Source organism: Oenanthe melanoleuca, chromosome 3 (assembly GCF_029582105.1).
Source record: "Oenanthe melanoleuca isolate GR-GAL-2019-014 chromosome 3, OMel1.0, whole genome shotgun sequence".
NCBI lineage: Eukaryota > Metazoa > Chordata > Aves > Passeriformes > Muscicapidae > Oenanthe > Oenanthe melanoleuca.
In genome coordinates this window covers 97,605,227-97,627,734 of record NC_079336.1, presented here as the reverse complement: position 1 = coordinate 97,627,734, position 22,508 = coordinate 97,605,227, and the positions used below count along the sequence as shown (strand labels likewise).

Here is a 22,508-nt window from a genome sequence, read left to right as displayed (position 1 = left end):
CAAAGTGCTGAGTGGCCTCATTTCCTTCTCCAGGAAGGGAAGGTTGACTGTCAGCAGTCTTTGTTGCAGTAGATTTTTTAAATTATCTTTGATTTTTGCAAAGGATCCTCTCTAAATCAGTGTTAGCATGAGGATCTCTTGAACTGTGTGGTGGGACTTGGTAAAGCCACGTCCAGGGATGTATTGGAGTGCTTTGCACTGTGTTTTGCTGCAGTAGCAATGCAATTAAAGGGTTTGTTTTAGAGAGGAGAGAAATTGCTTCTGCACTGCTTGCCTGCAAGTTTAGGTAGTCAGGTGAAACTATGGATTATTATGGCAATAGAGGCAAACACAGTACAATGTTTAGATGGCAAAAAGAAAGTAAATAAAGTAATAAAGTGTAATAAAGACAGTCTCCCAGTGACACATGGAAGCCTTTAAGTACCATGAGGTGAGTCTCTCCAGAGGAGACCATACTGGTAATGTTGATCAGGCTCTCCAGGCTAACTGCACTTGTCAGCAGTACCCCACCCCAGAGCACTGTGGCCTACTTGCTGCAGAATGAGTCTTGCTCTTGCACAGTCTCTGCATTGTGTGTGTTTTTCTTTAGCTGCTACATTTGAAGGCTGAGGAGGAGATTGATGGATCAGTGTCTGTGTGGTTGCTGTATTTGGGATCAATTACCTGATACACACCAGAGTAAGATCACGGTTTCCAGGCAAGAATGTTGAGATTTTGATGAAGTTTTAGGTGCCCACATGCAGAAGAGCACACCAGAAAGTCAGCCTTTCAATGCTGTGGGCTGAAAACTCCCAACAGCCCTTCCTGTTAAGTGAGAGTTTTCTTTGAGAGCGTGTAGTCACAGAACCCTGTGGTGTGTGGACACAGGGCTGGATCCCCTGTCAGAGCTCTCTTGTGCAGGAGGCTCAGAGGGAGGGCTGCACAGCACAAGTCAACAGCATGTAGCCCAGCAGACCACATCAGGAGGAACTTTTGGTGAGGATTTCAAGGCTGTTGCCAACCTGTAAAGCTTCATGTGCTGGACATGTGATTCTCTCTGTGTCCCTTGTGTTTCACCTGCAGCAGTGCTGACATCACGTGTGTTTGCAGCAGCCACGTGCCAGGCACAGGCACTGAGAGATCTGCAGGCAGGATGTGAGGTCAGGAAGCTGGGAACACCAGCAGCATGGCATGACTGTGTGGAGAAACATGCCTGTGTCTGTGGACGTTGCCTGGCCGTGGCCTGTCACCATGGGCTGTTTCCTGTCCTCTGCCCTGCAGGCAGGACACGGCTCTGGGCATGGACCTGTTGTGGATGCTTGGCATTCGTGCACTTGGGCCCAGGTATCACTGCTCAGCTGCCACCAGTGAGCCATCTTGACACACTGTGGGAAAAGGACCATGTCAAGATTGGCAAATTCTAGCTAAATGTCCCTCCTCTGGTGTTCTGTGCTAATTTCAGCAGGATTGCTGCCTTCAAGGGCACATCTGGTTTTAATCTTCATATCTTCAGGAGCCAAGGCTCTGTAGCAGTGACTGGGTTGCACAAACATGCTGACACTTTGCTGGGATAAGTGCAGAGGCTGCAGCTGAAGCTTGCTGGTGTAGCATAGGTTTTCCTGTGCTGGTTGTGGGACTGCACACTGGGTCTGTTCACATGTCACTGTGTGTCTGTATTCTCAGGCAGAGGCAGGGCAGCAGGCCAGTGCCCTTATTGGACACTTGAACACTTGGTCTGCATACTAAAGGTGATGTGTGCATCCACCACCTGGAACATGAGCTGCCTTTTCATGTATAGTTTCATGTCTTCACTATGAAAAGGAAAGCAACCATGATACTTGTAGAGTTTCCATGAGTGGCCTCTGGCTGGTGTAAATCAGCTTAACTATTGTCCTTAATGAAGTGAGCTTATTAATACCAGCTGAGAATCTTGCTTTATTTCTCCTGAGGGAGATGCTAGCGAGCAGTTTGTGTTCACTTCAGTCTCAAGCCAGTAAGAAGTATTCTGTTACAGTCTCCATTCCTTTCTTTGATTCTCAGTTTAATTTTAAGCTTAGTGGGCTGATTGGAAGCTATGCATGGGTCATGGTATTTATAAATGAGTAAGAGCAGCCCCAGGAATGCATCACACAGTTATGTCTGGTGGTGCTTTAAGAGGTTCACTTGGGGGTTTTTTTCCCCTTTGAATTAATAAAAATCCTCCCTAAATTTTTTGGTACTTTACTACTTAAACTGGTGTTGTTGGGCTGGATGTTCTGCAAGCCATCTGCATGCTGTTTTGCATTCTTACGTTAACGCAATGATGATTTTCAGACTTTTGGAGCTCCCTGGCTAACAGCAAACCCCCGGATCCTTCACCTCCTTGTAGGCCTGTGCCTTTGGACAGTGCTCGCAAAGCCTCGCGCCAGCTCTGCCTTATAAACGGAGTGCATTCTATACGAACCAGAACGCCCTCAGAGCTGGAGTGCAGCCAGACCAACGGGGCGCTGTGCTTCATTAACCCCCTCTTCCTGAAAGTGCACAGCCAGGATGTCAGTGGAAGTCTGAAGAGGCAGAGCCCGAGAGCCGCAGACGTGAATGGCGCAGCGCGGCCTCGCTCCCCCCCGCCCCGGCCGCCTCCCCCTGCTATTAATAGCAGCCTCACGAGCCCGCAGGTTGCCAGGACTATAAAGCCGGCGAGCATGCCAGGAGCGGGCAGCCCTGGGAAGGAGAGCGGCTCGGATTCGCTGCGGAGCAAGCCCACCCCGATTCCGCCTCCCCGGCTGAAGAAGCAGGCGCAGTGCCCGGAGGCGGACGGCGCCTCCCGCAGCGCGGCCCCGCCGCGGCCCGGCCCCGGCCCCGGCGCTCCGGGGCAGGCGCTGCCCCAGCCGGCTCCGCAGCCAGCTGCCGCCCGTGAGTCACACATCCCGTGGGATGCGGGCCGGCAGAGGCTGAGCGACATGAGCATTTCCACCTCCTCGTCCGACTCGCTGGACTTGGACCGCAGCATGCCGCTCTTCGGCTACGAGGGGGACACCAACAGCAGCCTGGAGGACTTGGAGGGGGAGAGCGACCAGGAGAGCATGGCACCCCCTCTGAAGCCCAAGAAGAAGAGAAGCAGTTCGTTCGTTCTCCCCAAGATTGTGAAATCTCAGCTGCGGAAAGTCAGCGGAGTATTCAGTTCCTTCATGACCCCCGAGAAGAGGATGATTAAGAGAATTGCAGAGATGTCCCGGGACAAACGCACCTATTTTGGATGCTTGGTACAGGACTATGTCAGCTTTCTCCAAGAAAACAAGGAGTGCCACGTTTCGAGCACCGATATGCTGCAAACAATTCGTCAGTTCATGACCCAAGTCAAGAACTATTTGTCCCAAAGCTCCGAACTTGATCCTCCAATCGAATCCCTCATTCCTGAAGACCAAATAGGTAAGAAGCGCTGTCCGGTGTTTTGGGGGGAAGGTGAAAATGTGTAATCTGTCTTTATAGTGAGAGTCTTTGTCCAGTTCGGAAAGGTGGGGCTTACTTGATAGTAGAGCTTGAGCCACCGAGTATTTGAGTCTCAAAACAACCTCCTCTCCCCTCCCCACCCCAAAGCACCTTGTCAGCTTGGAATGATTACACTACGAAGTTGTTCATGAGGAGTTACCCTAAAAATAGCTGCAATGCTGTTTACCTGTGGTTATTACTTTGTTACCTGCTGTACTGTGAACAATAGAGAATACTTTATTTGCTGGCACAAGTGCATTTTTTTTCTTCAAATCGGGCTGACATAGTTCTCAATGTTTGGTCTAAAACTGCCAAATCTAACCATAGGATTGTAGCTGTAGAACTAGAATTTATTCAAAACCAGTGACATTTAAGAGCAGAGAGACATTTTATGATGACTTAGTTTTGAAATAAATCTGATTCCTCCAGATATTCTTAGTCACTTCTAGCAAAGCTGTACTGTCTCTGGACTTGAAAGTAAATAAAAAGATATTTTTAGGCATTTTAGAAAACAAACGTGTGCAAGAGAGAGAGGGGTCTGCTGATCTCTAGTTTTCTGTACTTGTCTGTTAGATATGTGTGTGAGTGGTTATGGATAAGCTATATGTTAGAATATATGTTTTAACAGGAGAGAGAGATTTGCATATCCAAGGAAGTGAAATCACTGCCGCTGCATAAATCTCACTGCCTCTCCTGCAGAGTCTGAGCAGTATTTGTGAAAGAGTCTGTAAGCCACATTTAAGAGGTAAACACGCCTCTGCCAAGGCAGAATACTTTCCTTGTGAGCTCACTTCAGTCCTAATTTGCTTGTTTTTCTCCATACCCCAGTGTCCCAACAGTCGGCTCAGTGCAAAATTGGCAGATACTTCTTTCTCTAGGACTAGAGGGTAATTTTATATTGACATTCTGCCTGTCCTTGACCAAGAGGAAGTATTCTCATGTAACCTCAACTTCATTTACAAAGTCAAGCAAAAGTCACAAGGACTGCTAAAGCAAATACAGAAATGTGGAGAGTGTCCCCAGTATTGAGACTCATGTAATGTTCTCACTAGAATAATAAAGGCTGTTGGGTGGGCATTTCACAGAGGAAAAGGCACCAAATTAAGCAGGGGAGGCAGGTGCATTTTTGCCTGCATTTCTGTAGAGTGCTGGATATTTGACAAAGCAATACAGATTGAGTTTGGCTGTAATTTTGTGAAAGCCTAGTCTGTTCTGTGTTTTTCATTTCACAAGGGTGTGGTTTAATCAGACTGTGTCTCTCCCGAGACTGGAAAAAATGTCTGCTTTTAAATGTTTCAGACTTTGGAGTAGTATAAGCTATGAAATGTAACAACTATAACTGCCCTGTTTTTCTTCAGCAAACAAAATCTGGTTTTGATCATGTGACTAAACACAATTAATTTATAAAGTGGGCTGGTTTTAACTAAGAAAGAACTTGCTTTTGAATCATCTACTGCCTTTGGCTTGAGCCAGCAAACAACTGCAGTGGATCAGGAGCATCAGATGTTGCTGATCTAAGCAGATAACTATGTGGCAGCAAAATTTAGTCATCCCTATGGAGAGCTTTTTATGAAGTAGAGCCCTGCCTGTTGTCCACAGTTTTCCTTAACTGTTTCAATATGGAATTGCAGTCCAGATTTTAACTTTGTGGGTTTATCCTCTCCTCAGTTCACACTTCTGTGGTGCAGTTTTTTCCTCCAGCGTGTCAGCCTGGTGCTGGATTTGTGCTTCTGGTCTGAGTCACTCAGGCTTCACTTTAACCCTCTTTTGTCTCCTGTGCTTCAGTAGGTGCTGGAACAGGGTCCCCTCAGTTTGGAACTTCTTCCCGTGTCTCTGTAATGATATTTTTCATCATGTACCTTTTCTTCTAGAACTGCATCATGGACTCTTGCAAGCAAAAGACTTCTGTGGCAGATCTTTTAAGCTTCCCAGATAGGGGTCCCATCACATTGTTAAACTTCTGCAAAATCATTGGGAAAATATGCTTCAGGGTTTCTAACTAGTCCTGACAGATGCCTCCTAACCTTAGCACTGTAGGCTGTTAACCCTCCCTGAAGCAATGGGACTCCCAGTGCTGGGACAGAATCAAGAGTAAGGCACATAGCTCTTTATTGTTAAAGGATGAATGCAGTTTTTATTTCTAAAAGACATCCACACCTCAGTTTGTATCCACAGAATAAGGAACTGGTCCAAGGAGACCCTGATAGTCCAGAGCTGCTTGATCAGCAAATGTTTGGGAGTTTTTGTTTGTCTTTTCATCTTTTCCTGGCTTTGAACAGAACTGAGTCAAGTTGAATGTTGTCACTTTGCCAAGCAGGATCCAACATCTGAAGAACTTTGGTCTCAGGGCCCGAGTCTGGCCCTGAACCAAGAAATGGCTGGTTTGAACCATTTGTCAGTGAGGTACTAACTGATCATGTGGGAACGTGCCTGAACAATATTACTTGTTCTGGGACTTTTGATATGTTAGGGCTGTTTAAATGCTGAATGTTAAAGAAGCTTGGAGGGGATGTGTTGGCCCATATGCCTTGTTGCAGGTGGGTCTGTACAGAGGAGCTGCAGGCAGACAGGGCTGGACATACTGATCAACTGCAGCCCAGGACTGACCCCCGTGGTACCTCTCTTCCAGTGTCTGTCTTGTTTTACAGTCAGCCATGATTATTTGGGCTCTCAGTGCAGTATTCTGTGCACCTGGTGATGCACCCTGCTTATGGCTGTTGGCAAGGCATGTTTGTTTATATGGACGGTGCACAGAATTAGGCCTATGAGTCTTAAAAAGGTTAAGTGGCAGCCCACCCCAAATCCTCCCTTCATTACTAATCCAGTTACCCTCCCAAAGGAACTGGAATGGTATGTGGCTATTTCTGCTTGAAAAACTCATGCCAGCTGGTTTTTCCACTGTGTTGCTTTTTAGGTGCTGGTGCATTTGTTCTGGTGTCCTGTCCTCCATTGTGGCATCTTTTCACATTGGGTGTATTCTTACAAACACATCCCTCAGTGCACCTCCTTTCACAGGAGTGGCAGGACAGGGGACAGGGCAAGTAGGAAGCAGTGGTAAAAGCACTGAGCAGAGGCAGGGGACCAGTTTTTTTCTTCCGACCATCCCTTGGATTTCCTTTGTGACTTTTTCCCTTCTCCTTTCCTTTCCTGCTACTTCAAGAGAAGACAAATGCTTACCACACAGCTATGTCATGAGTTTTAAGTAACCCACAGCTGCATAAAGCAGAACACACCTAGCACAGACAGCTGTGTGATTCTTTGGTGTGCTTTTATGCAGTCAGATGAGGGGAGGCTTATCTTTCATCCCTAGCTGCTGGGTCTCTGCCACCACTGCCTGTACATCAACCACCTCAGTCCCACCTCTGTTTTCAGGGTCATGCTGATTATCAAGGAATGTGGGCTGTGTGAGGTCTTACTTTGAAGTCTTGCTCCTGTGGGGGAGATTGCCATGTCTGCACCTACCAAGAAATGGGTGCTTGGCCATCCTGACACAACTTACCTTAAAATAGATCTGTGTTGGTCATGCCAGTCCATGAACTTAGAAGGTATTAGGAAAATGCAGGATAAAGCAAATGCAGTGTAGTTAGGTGTCATGTATGTACACTCTGTTCAGCTCCCAGGCAGTGTGACCTGTGCCTTTCTGTGGTGGTTCTCAGGCTCACTCAGTCTCCTACTGACCCCTGGTTTCCCTGATGATTGGTTTGGCCGTGGTAAACAGGCTTGAGTGTAAATCCAGGGACTGGAGCTGGATGGTGTCTCAGTGGAGCAGCAATAATTGCTAGGGAGCAGGGAAACAGAGAACCTGGAAAAGGGGAGAGCGTGCCTGCAGTTTGAGGAAGTGCAGGGTGTCAGGAGGCTGTGTAAGGACACTGGCAGTGACTAATGTGTTGTCCTGTCTAGATGCAGACTTGTGTGGTTGGCAGCAAAACAAAAATAGCATGTCAGCACAGGATACAGATGTGTTTCCACAAGACACAACGAAACTAGCTGGCTGGCCTTTACAATTCATTTATCAAAGCACTTCCAGTTCCCATTTTGAGGCTACAGGCTAATTATAAGCATCATTTCAGGAGTGATACACAGTGTTCAGCTCAAATTCAGTTAAAAAAAACCAACTATCTGAAGAGTGTATGTTTTGGTTTTGGAGTGGTAAGCATCTTGGGAGGGTATTTGAAAATATGCATCTGAAGTAAACAGAATTTTTGTTGCTGATTTGGATCTTAAAAATACACAGATGCTAAGGTAAAGAATCAGTCCTCAATTCACAACTCAGATGCTGATTTGCCTGGAAAGCCCTCGTATACTTTTCTGTGGCATTAGAAGTGAAACAGTGAAAGCTGCTGCTGGCTGGGAATTGGTTTGTGGGATCCTACCCAAAAACACCTGTATGTGAAAGTGGCCAGAAGCAGCAGTGCTGGCTGGATGGTGTGGCCCCAAACATGCTCACAGGTGCTGTGACACTGAATATTGTTCCAAGACTCAGATCACAAGGAGTGTCACAAGCCTGTCCTAACAGGCTTTAATAATAATGTGATTTTTTCATAAGCTTTGTATGTATTAGGATACATATGGGTGTTACTGTTGACCATTAATCAACAGTGCAGCCCTCACCAGTCTTGCTGCTGTTGGCCTCACCAGCCAGTTAGATTTTGCCCCTTTTTCATTTGAGGGCAGAACTCAAATTCTTATGTTTCTTATGTGTGTGCCAAGAATTCATAAAGGAGAAGAAAAGGTTGTGTGTTGTTTTGGGTTTTTTTGTGTGTGGTTTGGTGGATTTTTGTTTACTGTGGTTTTTTCTTTGTTTTGTTGTGCCTTTGTGCAGCTTTCATCACATCCACGAGCTACGTGATCCCTTCCTCTGTGCTGCTTCAAAATTATTTCAAGTTTGCATGGAAATTGTGGAATGTGATTGAGTAAATGTCAAAGCAGTCAAGACCAGGTGGTTGGAATGCACACTGCAGAGGTGTTCCTCTGACGAGCAAGGCAGTTGGTGTTTTTCCTGTTTAAAAAAATCAGGCAGTAGAAATAAAGTAAGCTGAATTGTCAAAAAAAATAGTCACCAATGAAGATATCAAGGAATGATTTGTACACTCCAGAAATGTAGCTAGCCATTGTACCCTGGGTGAGACTCCTGTGTTTTCCTTGGTGGAAAACAGTTTCTGCAATAGTGTCTGCATGAGGTTTAATGAAACTTAAATCAGTCACCTTTACAAACAACAATGTCCATTGCTAATTAGTGTAAACGTGTGACCTGGCAGTGACACAGCCTGTCCTCTGTCTGCTCTCAGTCCTTGTGCTCCTCTGGCCCATCTGCCTGCTCTAGGCTCTGCTCCTGCCCCACTCTCCTGCAGGGATGGCACAGGAACATTCCCCACCATGTTCCTCTCCGTGGTACAAATAATCTGTGTAATCTAATAACTAATGTAAACTGTGTTGCCATAAGGATGCTGGGAAAGAAAATTAACTTTTAAAGTAAAGGTTTGCAGAGAAAATGTTGAGCAAAGAACTTTCTCTGTTGACACAGTCCATAGCTGGAAAATGGAGAATGAGGGTTAAAGAAGAACAAGAATCAAAAATAAGTCCTGAAGTTAGTGGTTACTGTGCCATGTGCACACTATTGCCAAAGAACTTCAAACTTGATGACAAAGCTGTATATAAGCTTGTGTGATGAAATCTGAAGCTGGACAAACACAGCTTGGTTTTCATTTATAGTTTAAAGCCTGTAATCTGTCCGGCTTCATAAAGTCCAGCCAAGTTTTAGGAAATCTTTGTTGAGTTATAGTTTCCAATGGAAACTATACAAAAAGGACAGGCTTTAATGCCAAAGGAGACAAAAATTAAGATTTTGACTGTGCTTTACATTAAGTTTGGGAGTTAAAAGTCTAAACTTAAAGTAAAATAAAACTTATAGACTTCCAACCAACAAAAGAAAAACTTTAGTAGACTCACGGCTGTTTTTAAACAATCTCTAGTCTGTCTGTGTGGGTGTGGGTTTCTTTACTTACCACATTGCCAGAAATGACAATGGAATACAGATTGTGCACTGCCTCTTGTTTTCGTGTTAACAGCATCTGGAAACAACAGCTTGTGTAATGAATGGCCTCAGAAAGGGGGCCTTGCTCTAGAGGCTCTCTGCAGGGAGTGGCTGTGTTACTGCTGGCTCTGCTTTAGAGGGGCAGTCAGCTGGAGTTGTGCTTTCCTGTTGCAGATGTCGTGCTGGAGAAGGCCATGCATAAGTGCATTCTGAAGCCGTTGAAGGGTCACATTGAAGCCATGTTGAAGGAGTTCCACACCACGGATGGTTCCTGGAAGCAGCTGAAGGAAAACCTGCAGCTGGTGCGGCAGAGGAATCCCCAGGAGCTGGGCGTGTTTGTTCCCACGCCAGACTTTGTGGACGTTGAAAAGATTAAAGTCAAGTTCATGACCATGCAGAAGATGTATTCACCTGAGAAGAAGGTCATGCTGCTGCTGAGAGTTTGCAAATTGATTTACACTGTTATGGAGAATAACTCAGGTATGGTGCTTCTGGTAGTTCAGGTTCACTGACATTTCATACCTGATGTTGTCTTTTAGAGGAGTCTGCCCATCTCATTCTGCAGGCAGGTCTGCTGAAGCTCTTGTAGCCTCTCCTTGCCCTTTTGAGAGGAATTCTTCCTCTCTGCTTCTGACCTGCTGTCTCTGAGCTATCTGGCCACACATCTCAAAAACTCAGTCTGTAGCAGAGTTGTTGTCAACGGTGGAGTGGGAGCTTGAGACAAAGTTAATTGGAGAAACCCTCCCATGGTGCAGGAAGGACCATTGTGCTTTCTAAATTCCTTCTCAGAGAGGAGCCTGGGTGCAGCTGGATTCAGTCTTAGCCCAGACTTTGTCAGTGGTTTTAATCTAGGGAATGATGCAGGTGTGATTGAACCTTTGTACATCTTGGTCCTACAGGATTAAGGATGGCAAATCAGATATAGCTGTATAAAAATGAGTTATTTATTATGGTAAATTATTAGACAAAGAAGATCTTAATCTGAATTATTTACTACGCAGTGTAGAAGTAAAAACTACTGGTATAGTCTAGTACAGTATACTGCACTATATCAAAACAGTAATAATAAAGAAATTTTATTAAAGCTAGCAAAAAGACCCAAAACAATTAGAGAGTAGAGGTTGATGTTACTGAGACTCAAGGGGCAGCCTTGAGGGGTGTTCCCACCCAAGGGAGGAGTCTCCACACACTCAGGAAGGGATTTACTAGAAGATGCTGCTGCTTGAAAGCAGGACTGGACTTTTGGAGTACCAAGGGATTGACTGTTGGCCAGGTGTCTCCATGCTAGCTGTGCCACCTTCTGTGTTTTTAGATAGGCTACTTTATTTTCAGGATGTTTAACTTTGGGGTTGATGAGTCAGACTGGGTTTAGCATAATTCTACACCAAAAGCAGCATGACCCCACTTTTAGTTCACCACTGATAGCTTTGCAAAACAGGGTTGGTAAAATTGATTCCAGGCAGAGCATCCTGCAGATGAGAAGCAGTTGAAAAAGAGCAGCTTTCCTTAACTGTAGGCTTTTGAAGTTGCCTGGCAGAAAGGCTGTCCTGTGATGGCCTTTGAAACCTGTGAACCTTGAATTGAACACTGATTCTAAATGAGTATTTTTCTGCAAATTATAGATTTATAGAGGTAACACTGTATATTTAGCTGTTGTAATTCAATAGCATGTATTCAACATGACAACTGCAAGGGTTTTGAGTGGAGAAAAGCAGCCTCTAGTCCAGTATTTTTGGCTTGCTGTGCCACTGAACCTCATTTGGACACTTTCTGTCATGCTTTTGGAAGAGAAATGACATCTATTTCTGCACTGTAGCAAGAATCCAAAAGTGCCTTTGAAACCTAAATACTGAAATGGTGCTACAGACCAGTCAAGACCTGCTGAACAGTCAGTGGTCCAAAATGCTGTGCTGGATGGCATGAATTTATAGGTGCAACTCTGACATTCTCTCTTGCACATGGCTATGGCAGATCATGGGCTAAGGTGTAGCAAAGCTTTTGTATTCAGGCTTCTCTGCTGTGGGAGTTGTACTCAGAGACTGGTACTTGTGTCTGGATGCTTCCAGAAAGTGGGTGCAATCCCCAGATGTATGAAGAAAATACCCATTCATCACCTGCTAGGCAATGGTAGCAGTGCAGGTGAAAGTCAGGCCAGGCTGGCATGGCAGCCTTTTCACCAGTTGGGCTGGTGCCAGGCTGAGCCCAGTCTCTGAGTTTCCCTTGCATGCCTCAGTGTGCATCATGACTTGTGCTTGTTTGAAGTACAGGACTGAGCTGTGCAGTGATGTTGGGTAGAGAAGGCACAAAAGGGTGCTTTCCTTTCAAGCACGGGAACTGGTGCAAAAATGTGGTTTGTCTCTCACTGCCTGTGTTCCCTTCAACCCAGGGAGGCTGTATGGAGCTGATGACTTCTTGCCTGTGCTGACATACGTGCTAGCCCAGTGTGATATGCTGGAGCTGGACACTGAAATCGAGTACATGATGGAGCTGCTGGATCCATCCTTGCTGCATGGAGAAGGTAATCTGGTTTTAATTTTTACTACAACTGCCTGAAGGACTAGTGAGGAGGTGTTCTTCCTCACAGCACTGTTGCTGTTCCCCTTGTTTGAGGAGGAATCCTGTTGAGGGGAGACCTAATGACAATGATGTTGATAACAAGAGAATGTAATCATCATTTCCACTGCTGGGCAGCTTGCAGAGCACAAGCCTCAGAGATCTGGAAATCTGCTGCTGTGTATTGCTTTGTGAGCAGATTCCTTGTTTCCAGCTCCTTTTGTCTCAGCAGGCAAACACATGCACTGTGCAGGTGCCAAATGGCCTAAGCCTTTTGTGTCTGAAAACTTCCTGAGAGGATTTATGGGGCAGCAGCACTCAGCCAATTGAGAGGCACATCATGAGGCTTGGGTTTGGTGCTTTGGGAAAACTTCTGGGGGACTTCTTTGCACCTTTGCAGAAGTGCTCTTGAGAATATTGCCCTCTTTTGGTGATCTTTGCTTCTTCCCAATATTTGCTTCTCACAAAATATTTTTATGAGCCCTAGCAATATGCTTCCTGAGGCATTTATTGAATGAGGGCTAAAGTCTGCTAGAGGCAAGGAAATCTGCCTCCTTGCTGCTTCCATGGTGGCATTTTAAATGAAGTTTTCTGCAAGGTCCAGGTAGGCTACAGAATGTAAAAGGTTTATAGGAAGTTTAAAGGTTCTTGCAGCCAAGCTTAGCTGTGTGTTTAGGTATATGTATGTGCCTCCTATTCATGCTATATCCTGGCTTTCTGAAATTGCCATATCCTCTCGCATGCCAGTATGCCTGCGAGAATTCATGCCTTGATTCCTCCAATTTGGCACTAGTCTGTTCCTTGCTTGGGGTCCAGAGCATCCTTGAGTGCATTGTTAGGAATCTTAGCATGGAAAATACTTTAGATGTGAAGCTGGAGATCATTAATGTGCTTGAAAAGCAGTAAGGTATACTGGACTTGTTTAGAATGCAGCAAAGGAAGTCTGTCCATTGGCTGGGCTTGTCATTGGCACTAGCTCAGCTCTGCTGTGCAGAAAATACTGTGTAGTGCTTTGGGGTTGTGCATTTCCACTGCACAGTATTGTCCAGTTTGTCTAATGGGTCTTGCATTAATTTGATGCGTTCATCTTGTTGCAAAGCGACAGGCTGAGAGGGGATGCTGTCAGTAATACAGAAAATACTACTGTGTGCATAGAATGAATAGACTGTGCTGCCTCTAAGCTGAACACTCCCACCCAAATAGTTGACTTTGGAAAGTAAAGACAGACAGCATGTCTTTTGTTTCTCCTGGTTGCTGCAGACTGTTTCCTCCTGTTGAGACTCTTTGTGACCTGCAGCTTCTTTTGTACATTGGCAACTCTGTTGTGGCTTTAATTTGTTCTTTACCCATGTAATAAAGGAGAAGTGTGCAGAACTTTACATACCAGCTCCTGAACTAGTTGGTCATTCTGGAGAATGCTAAGAAGATGACAAATCAGTTGTGGTTTTAAAAACAAAGGGAATTCATTGGGATGATTCCAGAGTACAAATCTCACACTCACTTGTTCCTTTGTTGTCACTGAGGGTGGTTGCTTTCAAGTTGATGAACTCTGTTAGATTATTCTTTACTTTGTTTCAACAGCCATGTTTATTTGATCCACCTTTGAAGCTGGGGAAGAAGCCAAAACACTGGTGTTCCAAAAGTAGAGGAGTAAACACTCAGGCTAAAGGAGTGACAGGAGTCACTTAAGAAAATGGCTTTCCTCAGCATGAGAGGACCCAGCCATAGGCACCACTGTGTACTATGGAGCACATGCAAGCCCTGCATGTCTGAGCAGCTGAGAGCACACACTCCAGCGTGGTGCAGGCCAGGAGGGGTTTCCCTCTTGTGTGTAAATACTCTGGAACCTGCATGTCTGTGTGTGTGGCTGGGTGCCTCTCTGTGTGTATTTATGTATCTCAAAGAAAACTGCCTGTGCTTGTGACTGGGACCACTCTGAGAAGTTCTTCCCTTGCTGTCCTTCACAGGAGGCTACTACTTGACAAGTGCTTATGGAGCACTGTCCCTGATCAAGAACTTCCAGGAAGAACAAGCTGCCCAGCTGCTCAGTTCCGAGGCCAGAGATACTCTCCGGCAGTGGCACAAGAGGAGGACAACCAACAGGACAATACCTTCAGTCGATGATTTTCAGGTGAGGCTTAGGGTGAAACAGAAAATGGGATGATGGTGTTGTTGGAAATTCCCATTGGAGAGGTATGATTCGTAGCAGATTTCCTTGGGGCCACGAGTGGAGTGAAACAGGGCTGAGATTATGGCTGGCAAATGTGCTTTGGTCTTGAAGTCTTTGCACTTTTCATCAAACAGTTTCATTATGATGGTCTGACAACACTAAATAATAGAGTTTTCTTACCTTCCCTTGTAAGTCACGTAAAGCGGGGACAAACTGCATTGTATCTTAAATTCAGCTTTTTTGCATGCTTTATTTTTCAAAAGATCAAGTGCAGGTTTCCAGGGGGATAAATCAGCCCAACTCCCCAGCAGCCAGTGGTGGCATAAAGCAGGTAGCAGAGAGGAGAGGTGGGAGAAATGTTTCCTTGATAATCTTGAAGTTTAAGCAGGAAATAGAGTTCTGTAATATGGATGTCCTCACATTTGTTTGTGTTCTGTGGTGTTTTGTTTTTTTTGTCCCCTGTGTTCTGTACTGCTCTTCCAGAGCAGGGCAGTACCTTCAACTGGAGAATAACAAAGCAGTGGTTATCACTTCATCTTCTGAAGCCAGGCCTGCATCTCTTCCATCTGCTTTGGACTGACTGTTCAGGTGCAGCAGGGCTCAAAGAGGGAGAGTGTTGGAATTGGGAAGACAGGACTTACTCCTTGGAGTTCAGCTGCCAGCAGTTGGGAAGAGGAGGAGCAGTTACGAGCAATTCCAGTGCCCAGATCCCTGGGATCCAGGTTCTGTTCTCCTGACCTGTACTTAGGTGTCAGATTCCAGCAGCTGGAGTCTTTGTTCTTTCAGCAAAACTCTGCACTTCCATAGGAGCATCCAGCACCTTGTATTTCTGCTGGCTGAGGAAATGACAGAAGATTCTTTCTGCAGGATCTTGTAGGAGGTTCCATCTTCCCTTTCTCTGCAGATGAACTCGATGCAGGAAGATGCAGGGGGAGGGAAGAGCTGTCACTGAGTGTGTCCAGTGCTGCTCCTGCTGTTGTCTCTTCCAAAAGAGAGCCTCAAATCAGAGGATCCCAGCACCCCCAGCATGTTCTTGGCACAAATGCAAGCATTTTGCTGTCTGCTCAGAATGGCTGTTTTCTCTCTCCTCTCTGAGTCTTGCAGTCCTGAAATGGAGCACCTTCCCTCCAGCCACCGTGGAACACACCTGCAGCTCCAGTCATCTTTCTCCCAGGGAAGCAGGATGTGGTCATGGCACTTCTGTGCTGCAGTCTCTCAGCCTTGCTGGCTCTTGGGCCCTGGAAGCTGTCCTTCCCCCCTCCCCCAAATGGGTGGAAAAGCAAAAACCCCAGTGCTTTGATGATGATGAAATACAGCTTTTTGATACTTAGTCTGTGTGTTACAGGCATCTGTAAAAAAAGTCAGCCTTTCCTTCCAGCAATCCCATCCATCTAAAAGTTCCTGCATTCTAAAGCAGGTTTTGTGTGTGGTAGCTACCTTGAAAATTAAATGTAGTGTGTTCTGCCTTATCTAGGGCTGGGTTTTTTCTACAGTTCTTCAAACCAGGTAACAAAACTGTATTACTTCTAATCAGTCAGGTTCAGTCCCAATTTTTAAAATCTATTGCAGAGCTTTAGTGTTCAGTCTGCATGGTATCAAGAAATACTTGATTAGACAAGAGTGCTCTTTGGAACTTTAGTCATTGGAAGGTTCTTCTCAGTTCTAGCTTTTAACTGTTTCTGTGAAATACAAACTTCTCCCACTGAGATTTCACATGCTTAATTTGTTCAGCATACAAACCATGGGTGACAGCTCAGTCAATAAACAACTCTTTCTCACTGTAATTTTTTCCATCTTCTTCAATCTTAATGCATTTTAGTCTTTAATTCCAGCATTTTTTTATAACTGTCTCCAGTTTAGAGACAATGTTAGAAGAAAACTGGAATGAACGTGTCCTCTAAAGAAAATGAGTTTCAGCACTCCCTTCCCACCAAAACAAAAGGAATTTCTTGGATGAAAGCAAAGAAAAAAAATGTTTCTGTAACAGACAAAGCGCCCAGAGGCCATGGGAGGGCATGAGTAGCTGTTGGGAGCTGAAGCTCCTGGCTGCAGAGAAGGCTGCTGGGTTTGGGGTGCTGTCTCTGGCCGGCCTGGCTCCCCCAGCTCCGGAGCCGGGATGGGCCTCCGGCTCCCACCAGTTGTCTGGTTCTGGCCCAAAGCTGGGCCGAGCAGTTCCAGAGGGAGCCACAGAGGTCACCAGAGGATTGCTGTTGCAGTCCCAGGAAATCTTCTTGCCTCAGCTGACACAAGCCAGGGTAGCCAAAAGCAGAAGCGTCAGTCCCCGTGCGCCGCAAAGCCGAGCACACGGGGGAGCGAGTGCCAGAGTTTCCCCAGCTCCCACCCCTCCCCTGGACCCAGCCTAAAGCTCCAGGAGCCATCTCTGGGTGTAAAGCAGGCCATAGGGGAATACAGCATTATCATAAAATCACCCCAAGAGAAAAACAGGCGAAGCTGCACTTCCCTGTGGGGCCTATTTAGAATGTATCTGTGTTAGCAGAGCTGTGGGCCTGTGGCAGTTTCTGCAGGAGAAAAGATCCAGATTTTGCCTCAAGATCACATGCATTTACTGGAATGGTACAGAGTAAGGTTGTTTTTCTGAATCCCTGTTAAAGCAATGAAATGCTGTCCTGTGAAGCTGGGTTAGGCCAGGCTTAGACACCAGGCTGCAGCTCAAGGGATGGCCAGAGCGTCCAGGGATCACCAGTGCGTGTTTCACAGCTGGAGCAGGGAGAGGTTTGCTGTTTGTTGTTGGCTTTTCAGTTTTCAGAGGCTGAGGGTTTTCTGAGTTTCTGATGTCTGCTTTCTTGTTCCACAGAACTACCTTCGCGTTGCATTCCAGGAAGTTACCAGTGGCTGCACGGGAAAGACTTTGCTAGTAAGGCCTTACATCACTACCGAAGACGTATGTCAGCTTTGTGCTGAGAAGTTTAAGGTGGCAAATCCAGAAGAATACAGGCTGTTTCTTTTTGTTGACGACACCTGGCAACAACTGACAGAGGATACGTACCCTCAGAAGATCAAGGCGGAGCTGCACAGCCGTCCGCAGCCCCAGGTCTTCCACTTTGTCTACAAGCGCCTTAACAGTGACCCATACGGGGCCATCCTCCAGAACAGCAACCACTCGGCTGCTTAAAAAGCACCAGCAGCCTGTCATTGTTGTGTCTGCTCCTTGGCCATTGTTACAAACATCTTTGGTGGCTGCCTTCCTTGGCAGCTGAAGCAGGTCTTAAACCTCAAGTGCTTGGTAGAACACGTGCTGTGCTGAGGTTTCTGACACCGCTTTCAGGACCCAGGCACGCTGTGCACGTGGCCAGTGACGCTGGTATTCCACCAGCGTGTCTGAGACGGCCCAGGAGGCTGCACACCTTGTGCCACGGGCTCTTCTGCAGCATATTCTACTGTGGCCCTTCAGTGTCTTGGCTGCAGTGTGCACAGTGCCATTTTCTGCCTCTCGTCGTTTCCACAGCTGTCACTTGGATTTGAGCCCGAGTGCGAGGCGAGCGTGTCTGAACTGAGCTCAGCTCCACCTGCAGGAGTTTGACAAGACCGTCCGATGCAGGGCGTCAGTTCATTCAGCACTACCTGGATGGTTGCATCCTTGTCTAATGTTTTTGGTTACAGAAAATCATCTTGTTTATATATATATATAAATATATATATATAAATAGATATTTTATAGCAGTTGCAGGTAAACTGTCAGGGTTGGTTTTTGAAATATTTTTTTAACTATAAAATATTCTATAATTATGCATGTGATTTTTAACATTTAATACACAAGAATAAATCTCTTGCTGGTTTTAGAGTCTTGCATTGAAAGCCTGTGTGGTTTCTCTTCTTTCCCTGTTCCAGGAGAGTTCTTAGGAAACTTCTGTACCCTCAAGGCAGATTTTTTGCTGTCTGTTCTCAATTGTCTTCTGAAAATTAGACCATTTTATTCATTGTGCTGTGCAAAACACTTCTCAGCCTCTCACCACATTCATTCCAAGCACACTGAGATACCAGGAGGGGAAAGAACGGGCGAAGGTGACATTTCCAGGAGAAAGGAGATGAGTGTGTTCACTGGCAGCACGGGCTGGGATGAGGGCTGAGCAGGACCCAAGCTGCAGCACTTCAACCATTCAGCTTTCACCTCCTGTTTTATCACGGCCTTTATGAGACAGATGTGAATCGATGAGTCCCAGGCCGAGCCGTGCCCGTGCCCTGTTCTGTCGGAGCTGGTGCTTTCCTGACACATTCACCAGCCACACTCTGTAATAAATACTCCTGGGTCTGCTGCTGTTCCTCTTCCAGCTTTATATTCAATTTTCCACCCCTTCTCTCCTCTCTGTCCGCTGTGTCTTTTGTGTTCCTTTCTTGGCCTGTGTGCTCCCCATCCCATTCCCTTTCACTGCTTCACTCTCTCTTGTTCTTCTTTTTCTTTTTTGAAATGAATACTCAATATTTATGTAATATCTCTTACTCAGTCCCTCTCCCTGTTCTGTCCTACTTTTTGCCTCTCTCTCTGTCTCACTTGCTGCCTGCATCTTTATTTCTCCTTTCTTCCTCTCATTGTCCCTCTGTCCTGCACCGTGTTCCTGTTTTATTCTGTGTGGCTCTGTGGAGCTCCCCGTGCTGGTGGTTCCCACGGGTGTGTCCCATTTGCTGTCCCTGTTCTTTTTTAATCCCTCTCTGTGTGCGGCCCATTCACCATCCCAGGTGTTTTTTGGGTTTTTTGTTTTTTTCCATTTCATCCTGCGCCTTGATCTTAGTTTTCTTGCTGTGTCCTCTCTGCTGGTGCTTCCTCTTCTGCCCCTTGTTGCCTGTGTCTGCGGGGCTGAGAAGGAACTTCAGCCCTTCTGGGGGCTGTCCCCCACTTCCTTGCGTGAGCAGAGTCCCTTTTTGGGGGGATGGACCATGGGAAGGGTTCGAATAAAGTGCCGTGCTCCTGCCCGAGGCAGTTGTAGTTGTTCTGTGCCTTCTTTGGGGGTGAGGAAAAAAGGCTGAGGGGGACAGGGGGTGGAGACTCGGGGGCTCCCGTGTCCTTTGGGGCACCCCAAGGTCCCGAGGAGAGGGAGCCACGCTGCGGTGAAGGAGCAGCTGAGTGGGGAATGGGGGGGGCGGTGCCGGGTGCCGTCCCCCAGAGGGACCCAAGAGTGCCAGAACATTCACAGGGAGGGCTGGGTGTAGAAGACAGGAAAATATAAATATAAAAAATACCTAACTACAGCTTAAATAAATGTTTTATTTGGTTAGAGAAGGGTTTCTTAATAGATAATCTAAATATAAAATAAAAATAATAGAAAAATAAAAATATATTTATATAAATATAAAATATATACAAATAGAAGTAACAACTTTATATTAAATATATAAATAATGCAAATATATAGTGTATGAATATAAATTATATATATGAGATTAGAAATATGCAAATAATATAGTTTAAAATAAATGGTTTTTTTGGTTTTATTTGGTAAAGGCAGGTTTTTTTATAATTAATATAAGCAAAATAAATACACAAATATACAGTAAGTTTATAAAGACATAAAATTAGAAGTATTTGTGCATACATGAATATATGTAAGTAAATACATAAATATATAGATCAATATAAATGTAGGATATAAATAATATATACTTATGGTATAATATGTTCATAATATTGATACATTAATTGCAGACATAAAAATGAAAAATATAAACATTTAAATATAGTTTAAAATAAAGGGGTTTTTTGTTTGTATTTGGGTAAAGGTGGAGCTTTTAAATAAAATTTGAAACATACACATATATAATATATAAAGATATATGCAAAAAATAGAAATGAATTTTAACAATATAAATATTATGTGTACAATAAATAATAAAAAAAATATTGTATATATGTTATAATGCAACCTTAATTGAAAATATAAAATGTGTATAGATTGTAAATGTGAATATAAATTAAATATTAATAGATATTTATTTAAAGGGGTTTTTTTATTATTTGCTTTTAGTTTTGGTCGGGGTGTTTTGGGGGCATTCTTTTAGGAGGATTTTTTGAAGGGATGGGACTCGTTGCTTTTTGCCTTCGCTTCTCTCTCTGTCCCCAAAGCGCCGCAGCCCCGGGCTGAGCTCGGCGCAGTGCTGCCGCCTTGTGGGCACAGCGCGGTACTGCAGCCGCCGCCGCTCCGGCGCCCTGGCAGCGCTGCCGTCCTGTGGGCACAGCGCGGTGCTGCGCGCGTGCCCTTCCGATGATGGGAGCGAGCGCGTGCCGGGACCCTGCCCTGCAGGACTGCCGCCACGCTGCGGATGCCGCTTGCGGCAGGAGCCCGGCCGAGACAAGCATCCCCGCCCGTGCCTGCCGCCGCTCGAGCGTCGGCCGGAGCTCTGTTCGGCGTCGTTGCCGGATTCAGGCAGGCGACTTCGAAATTGACATGGTGAGGGGCGTTACGGGTCCCACAACAAAGATGGCAGCAGAGAAGGGCGGAAGTTAGTGCTTGCCACTCTCAAGATGGCGGCTCGGCCGGCACTCGCCTGACCTTCTATATCTGGCGGCAGAAAGGGCGGGAAAACAAGGACCTCAGTGTGATTTGGGGGCTGCCTGCGCGCGGCGCCGACACCGATCCCCGCGGTGCGATTTTCTGCGGGGTTTCCGAGAGTGCGGACACGGGCTGTGGGCTCAGCGGCGCCGCGGGCGCGCGGGAAACGGGCGGGCGCAGACAGGCGGCTACGGGCAGACGCCTTTCTCTGCCGGGGTCCTGTACTGCCGGGGGCGGTACCGGGGGTGGGGCCGAGGGCGGTACCGGGGGTGGGGCCGAGGGCGGAATCGGGGGCGGTACCGAAGGCGGTACCGACGGCGGTACCGGGCGGGGATCCAGGTGCGGGGCCGTGAGGTGATTCAGGGGCGGGGCCGGGCCCGGCACAGGTGCGCGGGGTCTCAGTGCGGCTGCGCGGGGCGTGGCCGAGGTGATTTAACTCCAGGTAATTGGCTCGGCCGCCATTTGCTCAGGCTGAGCTCGCTTCGGACGCTCGGGCTCTCCGGCCTTTATTATGATCGATTGCTCGGCGATCAATTAGTGATGCCTGCCGCTCGATTGTTTGGCGAGCGATTAGTACTGCCTGCCGATCGATCGCTCGACGATCGATTAGGAATGCCTCTCGATCCATTGCTCGGCCATCGATTGCTCGTGCCTGCCCATCGATTGCTCGGCTATCGGTTAGTGATGCCTGTCGGTCGATTGCTCGGTCATTGATTGCTCATGCCTGCCGATCGACCGATTGATCGGCGCTCGATTGCTCATGCCTGTCGATCGTTTCCTCGGCGCTCGATTGCTCGTGCCTGCCGATCGATCGATTGCTCGGCTTTCGATTGTTAACGCCCAGAGCAATGGACCCTGAAGCGAACCCCGCCCCTCGGTTTACGTGTCTGCCGAGGTCATCACGTGGCCCCGCCCCCCGGGTTTTAAAGGGGTTTTGGGGTGTTTGAGGGGTTTTAAAGTTCTTTGAGGGTATTTTGAAGGGATTTTTAAAAGTTTTTTTCTGGGATTTTTAGGGGTTTTTTTAAATTTTGGGGGTTTTTTTAGGATGTTTTTGGGGGTTTAGCCCAGCGCTGACCCTGTCCCTCCCGTGTCCGTCCCCCTGGGATCCTCCCCAGGCACCACCCTGCCCCGCCCCAGCCCTGGCTGCGCACCCGCCGCTAACGCCGCCTTGTGGGCACAGCGCGGTACTGCAGCCGCTGCCGAGCACTGCCAGAGCGCCGGCTCGGGGGGTGGCTGCAGTACCGCGCTGTGCCCACAAGGCGGCAGCACTGCCGCCCTTCCCACGCTCGCAGCCGCGGCCGCTCTCGCAGCCCGAACTCGGCGTCACCCTCCCCTCTATTCACACACACCCCCCCGCTCCCCGCTCCATCCGGGCAGCGCCGGCGGGGACGCCGCTGCAATCCGGATCTCCGGCGAGGAGAACAGCATTGCTGCCCTGCCGGATTGAGAAATCCGATTCCTTGCAGAGATTGAGGGGATAGGGAGCTGATCCTCAGGCTGGCTTTTGGCAGCGGCAATTGGGTGAGATGGGGAGAGGGGACACTCCCCCGGATCCGTTAAAGCCAGCTCTGCTGGGTTTGGGTATTTCTCCTCAAAAACTGATCGCACTGAAGGGGGCTTGAGGAAGCAGCGGGATGCCCTGGGGGCTGTGCTGGAACCCCCAGCCGCGGTGAGGAATGCTGGGCAGTGCCGGCTCCGAGGGGACCCGGAACAGGGAACAGCCCCGGTTCGGCCCCGGGAGAGGGGGCGGGCCGCGAGCGATGGCCCCGCCCCAGCCCGGGCAGGACGGGGCGCCGGGGAG

The 22,508-nt window shown here is 47.2% G+C and overlaps 1 protein-coding gene across 6 annotated transcripts in view; it reads left to right on the top strand.

The window, feature by feature from the left end:
* The window catches only part of RIN2 (Ras and Rab interactor 2), a 57,093-nt gene extending 39,073 nt beyond the window's left edge, over positions 1–18,020 (top strand). For all 6 annotated transcript variants that reach the window (XM_056486833.1, XM_056486837.1, XM_056486835.1 and 3 more), the window contains 5 exons: positions 2,293–3,387; positions 9,656–9,961; positions 11,868–11,999; positions 14,002–14,165; positions 17,020–18,020. In XM_056486833.1, coding sequence (XP_056342808.1) covers positions 2,293–3,387; positions 9,656–9,961; positions 11,868–11,999; positions 14,002–14,165; positions 17,020–17,337 — 2,015 coding nt within the window. In that variant the 3' untranslated portion in view covers positions 17,338–18,020. The remainder of the gene's footprint in view (positions 1–2,292; positions 3,388–9,655; positions 9,962–11,867; positions 12,000–14,001; positions 14,166–17,019) is intronic.
* The last annotated feature ends 4,488 nt before the right edge of the window (positions 18,021–22,508 follow it).